Here is a 9,049-nt window from a genome sequence, read left to right as displayed (position 1 = left end):
ATAAACTGAACAGTACTGGACACAACATGTGATACAGTGAGGGAAAAAAATATTTGATCCCCTGCTGATTTTGTACGTTTGCCCACTGACAAAGAAATTATCAGTCTATAATTTTAATGGTAGGTTTATTTGAAGAGTGAAAGACAGAATAACAACAAAAAAAATCCAGAAAAACGCATGGGGATGGTGTGTATAATAATTAATTACTGCATTGTTGGGTTTAGAGCTTGCACGAAAGGCATTTCACTGTACTTGTGCACGTGACATTAAAACTTGAAACTTGAAGGGACCATTTCAGGTCCTCAGTGATGTGCACGCCGAGGAACTTGAAGCTTTTGACCCTCTCCACTGCGGCCCCGTCGATGTGGATGGGAGCGTGCTCTCTCTAATGTCTCCTGCAGTCCACAATCAGCACCTTCGTTTTGTTGACGTTGAGGGAGAGGTTATTTTCCTGGCACCACTCCTCCAAGGCACTCACCTCCTCCCTGTAGGCTGTCTCGTCGTTGTTGTTAATCAGGCCTACCACTGTTGTGTTTTCAGCAAACTTCATGATTGAGTTGGAGACTAGGCCGCGACCGGGAGACCCATGGGGCGGCGCACAATTGGCCCAGCGTCGTTTGTAACGCCAGGGTTGTGGGTTTGATTCCCACTTGATTCCCACGGGGGGCCAGTATTAAAAATAAAAACATAATATATGCACTCACTAACTGTAAGTCGCTCTGGATAAGAGCGTCTGCTAAATGACTAAAATGTAAATGTAAAATGAGACGTGCGTGGCCACGCAGTCCTGGGTGAACAGGGAGTACAGGAGGGGGCTGAGCACGCAGCCCTGTGGGGCCAACGTGTTGAGGATCAGTCAATGGCCTTAAGTCAAGTAAGTCTGATTATATCCCTATTTCCTCCCTCTGGTCAGAAATGTTCATGTAAAGTCAGTAAGCAGTGCACACACACCTAAGTGACAATATTGACTCAAGGAGAGACCCTCCCTTTCCTGAGTTCAGGGTTTGATATTGCATGAATGACATACAGTGGGTGTGGACTCCACATGTGGAGCTACTGTTGATCTCATACAGTATGTAGCTGCTGTAGACGACACATCACATGGATACTGTCTGTGGACTCTGGTAAAGGGAGCAGCTGGAACTATCATAACCCTGCTAAGAAAGACACAGCTACCATTGAGGAGCCATGGCCTCCCTTGGACAGATCATCTTCTGGGGGTGAGGCCTCTATTCAATGTGTATTTGTTAGTTGAGGCCCAGCAACAGTTGTGCTTCTTATCACCAACAAGTGCATAGTGAGATGAATTTATCATTGGATATCGTGATATTCAATTGACTTGGAAAGGTCTTGATATCCCCCCCACATCTCCATTTGCAGCCTGATAGTCAGTATCTTCGTAACTGCTGGACTCATCATCCTCATCTTGTCTGTGTCATTTTCAGGTATGTAGTGAGCATATATATTCACTTGTGTCACCATCATTGTCAATATTCTTGACATGTCTCTGTTAACATGTAACATGTATTTGAGCATATGTGAGAGTGCATGTGTACCTGTGTGCGTTTGCCAGTGTGTGTGTGTAACTATAGTGCCTACGTACTGCACACATCTCTGTGTATGTGAATTAAGCCTCCTGTATGTTGTGTTCTGTTTTGCTGTGTGCTGTCCTCTAGGTCAGGGTTTGGGGGGTTGCAAGGGCACTGTGGATAGCATTGACAAGTGGCCCATTGGGAACTTGGGGGAAGATGTCATCCTGAGCTGCAAGTTCAAGACTTCCAATAACAGCAGGGAATCGACCAGTCAGGTTTCAATCACCTGGACGAAGGAGGGGCTAAGTGAGGTGGTGTACAAGTACGATAAAGGAGCAGTCCAGCTGACGGAGCAAAACCCCCAGTTTAAAAATAGAACCTTGCTGTTCTCAGACGCCATAGTTGGAGGCAATGCCTCTCTGTTGCTGAGGGACGTGAAAGTGGGAGACAAGGGGGTGTACTACTGCAGTGTGAGCACTGCTAGTTGCTCGGGGACTGCCAGTGTTCACCTCAGGGCTGCAGGTAAGGAGACAACTTGTTAGGCATTCTCAATATTTCACACTGAATATTGAACTACACACAAAGTAGCCTACTCTGAAAATATGCTTCACTTCAGCTTTCTCAGACCCCAAATTCAAGCGGGTAAACAGTACCCTGACGGCAGAGGCAGAGAGATGGTTCCCCAAACCAAACGTCACCTGGTTGGACGTCAATGACAACGTCCTGAGCAAGAGTGAAACTAGCTTCTTCAACAACTCTGCCGGGATAACTCGATTCATCAGCTCCCTTCAGCCAATCGAATTGTATGATAGCTACACCTGCATCATCCAAAACCCTCTGGTGAAGGCTGTCTCCCAGGCAACCGTCAAAGGTCCAGTAAGCACCTTTCAGGGCAAAGAAAATACTATTTTATACTGAGCAAATACCTGGATGAGAACTGCATGTTAGACAACTCTCACCCAGTTTAAAAACATTTACAAAAGTTAAGTCACTCACTCAGGTGAGGACACCTACACCCTCTTCAGTCTATTTCACCATGACAACCCGGCCAACCATGAAAGCTAAACAAAAAATAAAGATACAATTAAAGTGGCATTTAACCCTACCACTGACTGGGAGCTCTCTAGGACTTAACTAACATTAGTAATTGAGTACAAAACATTAAGAACACCTGCTCTTTCCATGACATAGACTGACCAGGTGAATCCAGGTGAAAGCTATCCCTTATTGATGTCACTTTAAATAAAGATTTTTAAGCCTTGAGACAATTAAGACATGGATTGTGTATGTGTGCCATTCACAGGGCGAATGGGCAAGACAAAACATTTAAGTGTCTTTGAACGGGGTATGGTAGTAGTTGCCAGGCGCGGTTTGTGTCAAGAAACACTGCTGCAGGGTTTTTCACGGTCAACAGTTTCCCGTGTGTATCAAGAATTGTCCACCACCCAAAGGACATGTAGCCAACTTGACACAACTGTGGGAAGCATTGGGAGTCAACATGGGCCAGCATCCCTGTGGAGGAGGGGGGGGGGGGTGGTTCCTAATGTTTGGTATACTCAGTGTATGTTTGGCAGTGTGCATACTGTAGAGTCAGCATCTTTTTTTAAATTACAGATACAGAGATATCAGCAAGGACTTTCTTCTCCTTCAATACTTCAGCTGCACCGCCCATACTACTACCTCAATGGCACGTCCTCGCAGCTACAGCCAGTGTCTTTCTCTGGATCTACCAGCTAACCTGATAAACACATACACACCAACTACTCCTCATAGCCTACAGACAAGGTTACTACTCCTCATAGCCTACAGACAAGGTTTTCTAAAAGTACTGTGGTAAAGTGAACTGGTCTGGCACTATCCACTAGCCTTGGGCTACCTGGAGTCTGATGGAATTTGTGTTTAGATAAACTGTGTGTGTGTGTGTGTGTGTGTGTGTGTGTGTGTGTGTGTGTGTGTGTGTGTGTGTGTGTGTGTGTGTGTGTGTGTGTGTGTGTGTGTGTGTGTGTGTGTGTGTGTGTGTCTGTGTATGTGTGTGTGTGTGTCTGTGTCTGTGTCTGTGTGTGGCTATAGGTTATCTAACAAGTGGTGAAATTATACAGCAGCAATGCTGTAATTACATAATAATAACAATTACCTTTTTGTTTCTATGGAATTCACTGTGGCAATCAGTCTACTGGGCTCTCAGTGTAAACCGTGAATATATAGGACTATAGTTTCTCTTTTTTAAATAAAATGTAAATTCTTTGAAATGGTTTGAGTTTGGTGCTTGTTGAAGTTCATTCTGTGATAGCCCCATGGGCCATTCATCGTCTTTCAAACCAGTAGATGGGGCCTGCGGGTAAAAATATTCTGTCTGTGCTGAGTTGAGGGGCTTGGGACGTCTTTTATTTCTCTGCTTCAGATCGGGTTCAACTTTAAACCACGCCTGGGGAAGCCAAGGCTGTTTTTCATTGGTCTGGAGAACAGGGTTTCATGTTTCCAGTGGAAGAGAGAAACGTCCCTAGTGTGGAGTTTTACGGAAGAAAAGTATAGGGTGTAGGAAACAGTGTAACAATAGTTATATACCTACATTGAATGTTATTTTGAAGTTACGGTATGTATGCTGGGGCTTTCTGTTGCCTACTGACTGTAAACTACGCTACTGATATAGTTGCAAATTTGTAGCCTAGGTCGATTTCGGACACCGGAATTTTTTATTCTTCAACAAAAATCTGGCAACAAAGTGTTTTGAAAGAAACGAGACAAGACTATATACCACCATGTCACGTTGTGACAAAAATTTGGAAAAAGATGTGGATTCCTCGCCAACCCCGACCACAAACTCGAGCTCTAAAAACGGAGATAAGGGGGACGTCGTGATCAATGCGAGGGCAGTGTGCCGCGTTTGTAAATGTTTATATCGCGAGCCTAAAATTATGCAGTGTTTACACACCTTCTGCGCAGACTGCGTTCGTCAACTGGAACCATTTTCGGTGTCTTCGGGCGTACACAATGGCAAAGCGGTCCCTCTGGAAGGCGAGCAGCCCTCCTCTGCCGTCACCGTTCTCTGTCCGGAGTGTGACTCCGAGGTGGACATTCCGTTGTCCGGGGTGGACGGGCTGACCACTGACCACTTGGCTCTGGACGAAGTGTTTCTGGAGACGCTGATGAGCAAGAACTCTGTGGTATGCGACCTGTGCAGCGACGGGGACGCAGAGAAGCGTTGTGAGGTGTGCAGTGTCAACCTCTGTGAGTTTTGTATTCAAGCACACAGGTTAGTGCCAAAAAATCTATTTGGAACTCATGTTCAATCTTTCAACTTTGTTGCAAGTTGACTAGTCTAGGATTATGGTAGGTTCCCGACTCCTATTTAAACTTTGAGATAGCCTATGAGCTGGCGACTTGCCTTTTATTACATGATAGCTGTAGGCAGGTAGGCTACATGCAATTACAGGGTAATAAGTAGGACCAATGAGTTCACCATCTCCACCTTCTTTACTCCCCAGGAGACAGAAGAGGACGTCGTCTCACACCGTCCAGTGTCTGGAGGACCTGAAGACCCAGGGTCGTCTCTCTCGGCCCGTCCTGTGCTCCCTCCACCCTGGCCAGGAGCTGCGTCTCTTCTGTGAGCCCTGTGACCTACCTGTCTGCCTGGAGTGTGCCGCCACCTTCCACCGCGACCACCGCTGCCTCCCCACACGTGACGTCATCGACCGCCATGGGGGCCGTATCCGAGATCTGGTTACCGGGCGCCTGCGTCCACGGCTGGACCAGCTGGAGGAGTCACTGCGGAAGGTGGACCTATCTCAGGAGGCCTTGCAGGCCAGAGTGGATGAGGCGGTGGACGAGGTGCGTACCTTCGCAAGGGGCTACGCTAGCGCTGTAGAGTCGCACTGCCTGTTGCTGCTACGGCGCTTAGAGGAGCTGGGTCTGCAGCGCAGGAATCATCTCCACCTGCAGAGGGCGCAGCTGCAGCAGGCCCTGAAGGACACCCGTGGGGGGGTGGAGTTCGCGGAGCGGCTGCTGACCTGCGGGTCGGATGCAGAAATCCTCAGTGCTAAGGATGTGACCCTCCGCAGGCTGGCTGGCCTGATGGAGACGGGCTACAACCCCCACCCAGCAACCATCACCCCTTATGACGGTAGCAGTATCTGCTTCCTGCCACGGGAGAGTGCAGGCGTGGTGGCGGGGTACCCTATGGTGGGGGTGATCCACGCCAAGACCCTGGAGCTCAGCAGGTGCACCATCGAGGGGGAAGGTGAGACCCTGTCCAAGGCCCCGTCCAGAAACAACCCTTAGGCCCTAAGGCCTATATTCCCTAGCCCCTACTTCTGAGGCACTTCCCCTGTCCCACTTTTAACAACCTGAAGGCAACCTCTTTAACTATGTTTAGGAGATGCTCTTTTACAACAGACCTACGCACGCACGCACGCACGCACACACACACACACACACAAACATTGCCCTTAGGCACTGATACAGTATGTAAAGGATAAGTAGTGGGTGACATTCCTGGTCTCTATGGAAACATTTCAAGTGGCAGGTATTTCCTTTGTCAGAACACAGGTATTTGAGACCCCTCTCTTTTGTTGTGTGGTACTCACACAACGCTCTGTAGCAGCATGCCCACTGTGATAGTACAAAGAGCTATTCCCTGCTGTGGCTAATGTTTGCCTGCTGAGCTGAGCTGAGCTGGAGATGCAGGGCTTCAGCAAATAGAGACTCTCTCTGTGTCAAAGTCAACTGCCACTAGTCGAATTCATTTAAATGTAGTGACAGATGTCAATCCATAAAGCAGGTGTGTGTGTTTGGTCTGTCTGCCTACTACAGGGCCTTGGAGAGTGTTTGTGAGAAGAGTGGAGAAAGAAAACCTGCAGCCCATGTCACTGTTTCTTTACATTCCCAGTTTCTGCGTCTGAGGATAAGGATGTAATAGGATTAGTGCCCATGTTTAGCATTTATAAACAAAGCCATAGATTACACAAGGCTGTAGTATCTACACATCAGGAAATACAGGCTTAAGCCATTCTTATCAATCATACAGTATTTACAAATGTGTGCCCATGTTAAAACCACACAGGCTCTGAGATTAGAGATTGAAGTCAGGGGTTTGGCCCACTGTAGTGTAGGACAGGTGAAGCAGTAAACTGTGTGTTAAGAGCAACAGCTGCTGGTGCAGTGTGACAGGGTGCATGGCTGTCACCAGAACACACCCACACCCACACCACCAGTGTCTCGATCAGAGTGGCTTTATGTGCTTATGTATAGACAGAGCTTTCTACTTAAGTACTACCCTAAAAGGTATTTCAGGGGGAAACAACCTTTGTCAGCGCTGAGAGGGAGGAATACGTATGTGTGTGTGTCTCTGTGTGTGTCTGTGTGTGTCTGTGTGTGTGTGTGAGAGACTGACCTCTAAACTGTCCCTGCCCCCAGGTGTACAGCGTGGCAGGGAAGGCCAGAGAGGGGAGTTCACCCTGGTGTGTAGAGACTCTGCTGGGAAGCAGATGGGTCGTGGAGGGGAAGCTGTCCTGGTCAGCATGGTCCACAAGGAGAAGAAAGACTGGTGAGGAACCAGATGATCTGCAGCACACACATCTACCCTGTTCTCTGTACTACTGGGTGTGCAGGATTTCGGATCTGATTGAGTTAATCAAGGTCTTGATGATTATTTGTTATTTAGTCAGGATCATTATGAGATGATGCTGTTATAAAGGGGTCATACATGCTTTGTAAGTTGTGTGTTATAACTACATCATCAAATATATCTGTTGCTGTTAATTACTTGTGTCCTCTGCAGCAGAGTGGAGGCGGCGGTGGTGGATAACAGTGATGGCTCCTATTCTGTCTCCTACACCCCCATGGAGCCAGGGTTCTACTCCGTGTGGGTGTGTGTCAAGACCCAACACGTTAAGGTACTGGACAATATTTGATAATGATAATGACGGTAATCGTGACAATCATGATTTAGTAATAATACTAGTAAACATGCTTACTTAATGACCCTGGCAATCCCTTCACCCTCCAGGGTTCCCCATTTGTCCTGAATGTGAAGAGACAGGTCCGATGGCACCGTGGAACGTTCCACTGCTGTTCCTTCTGCTCCAGTGGGGGTTCTAAAGAGGCCCGTTGTGGCTGCACGGGCACCATGCCAGGTAGGTACAGCAGACTACAGGGTACTTGGCTAGGTATGTTTGAAATGGGATAGATAGGTACGCTGAATCGAAAATATACTATCTGCGGAACTCAATGGAGAGGCCACATCTAGTACTGGTGCAGGGATAATGCTAGGTATGTCCTCTAGGGGCAGTATGCCAATTATGTGTAGCAGCGTAAAGGCTACTGAGGGACCGGTACGCTAGGTATGTGCAGAATGGGAAATGTCACATCAGGTAACAGTAACTCTCTTTACGGCTCTGTGTCTGTCAGTATGTCCACCATGACATTATGCACCACTGCACCAGACAGATTTACTAAGCATTTGCAGATAGCACCTGCTATTTTCCAAAGTGAATAAAACACAGACGGTCACGGTAGCTTTGCTTTTCATCTCTTACTCCTTTCTGAAAATACCAGGTACAAACTATGAATTGTACTCTCGCCTTTTGTGTGTGTGCAGGAGGGTTCCAGGGCTGTGGTCATGGCCATAAGGGTCACCCTGGTAAGCCCCACTGGTCATGCTGTGGCAGTACGGTGGAGGCCTCAGAGTGCCTGCCACAGAGTGTGATAACGGCAGTGGGGGGAACAATAACAGCAGTGGGGGGGACAGGCTCGCCCCGGGGCCACCTCAGGACAGTGGAGCTCTGAGGGACAGGGCCAGGACAACCCTACCCCACCAGACATCATGGGTCTACGAATCAACCCTTTCAGATGATGAACGAAATACTGGGAAAGAAGTGGGACAGTGGGGATAAATGTTAGAAGAAATTAATGAAGAAAAAGTCAATAACTTGAAAGGCCGCAGCATTACTTATGAATTTCTATGAATTTCTATTTTCTATTAAATATACCCACAAGCTGTAGATGTTATACACACTACACAAAACAATATTTGTTGTGGTCCACTACTGTACCTAACTGTTCTGTTTTTTCTATTGTTGTGCATGTGCATGTTACATCACCAGACTGACTTAGTGCCTTTTATGTATTTGAAAGACCCTTATTTTTATTGTTAATAAATAACACTGGAATAACTTAATGTGTCGTACAATATTAACAACAGTTATGAGGTTTCTATCCTGAACACAAAGCATAACATGCATACTTCCTAATACATTTAGTCATTGTTTAGAATACACAACACAGTGATATTTTGTTGTCACTGCGGTTCCTCTCTCTGCCACCTTATGGCAGTAGTGGGCTATTCACTCCTACTTCAGCCCATCATACCATCTCTGGAATGGAAATATTCCATTAAATACGAGCTACTTAGAGAATACTTATTAGGGGGGACAGTGCCTAATCAAGTACAATACCTATTTAATTACGCTATATTGGAATTGAGTAATAATGCAATGACCGTTCTCACCAGATATCATGTT

At 46.9% G+C, this 9,049-nt stretch overlaps 2 protein-coding genes across 2 annotated transcripts; both read left to right on the top strand.

Moving 5' to 3' along the window:
* The first annotated feature begins 1,097 nt into the window (after positions 1-1,097).
* LOC121536125 (V-set domain-containing T-cell activation inhibitor 1-like) lies at positions 1,098-2,450 on the top strand. Its single transcript, XM_041843416.2, has 4 exons — positions 1,098-1,220; positions 1,381-1,445; positions 1,677-2,054; positions 2,149-2,450. The coding sequence occupies exons 1-4, from the start codon at positions 1,189-1,191 to the stop codon at positions 2,448-2,450; spliced, it is 777 nt and encodes a 258-aa protein (XP_041699350.1). The 5' UTR covers positions 1,098-1,188.
* A 1,577-nt stretch (positions 2,451-4,027) lies between these two features.
* trim45 (tripartite motif containing 45) lies at positions 4,028-8,701 on the top strand. Its single transcript, XM_041844486.2, has 6 exons — positions 4,028-4,785; positions 5,018-5,769; positions 6,945-7,074; positions 7,309-7,423; positions 7,537-7,663; positions 8,128-8,701. The coding sequence occupies exons 1-6, from the start codon at positions 4,292-4,294 to the stop codon at positions 8,313-8,315; spliced, it is 1,806 nt and encodes a 601-aa protein (XP_041700420.2). The 5' UTR covers positions 4,028-4,291; the 3' UTR covers positions 8,316-8,701.
* The last annotated feature ends 348 nt before the right edge of the window (positions 8,702-9,049 follow it).

Source organism: Coregonus clupeaformis, unplaced genomic scaffold (assembly GCF_020615455.1).
Source record: "Coregonus clupeaformis isolate EN_2021a unplaced genomic scaffold, ASM2061545v1 scaf0236, whole genome shotgun sequence".
Lineage (NCBI taxonomy): Eukaryota > Metazoa > Chordata > Actinopteri > Salmoniformes > Salmonidae > Coregonus > Coregonus clupeaformis.
The sequence above is the reverse complement of the archived record's forward strand: the minus strand, read 5'-3'. Positions and strand labels throughout refer to the sequence as shown.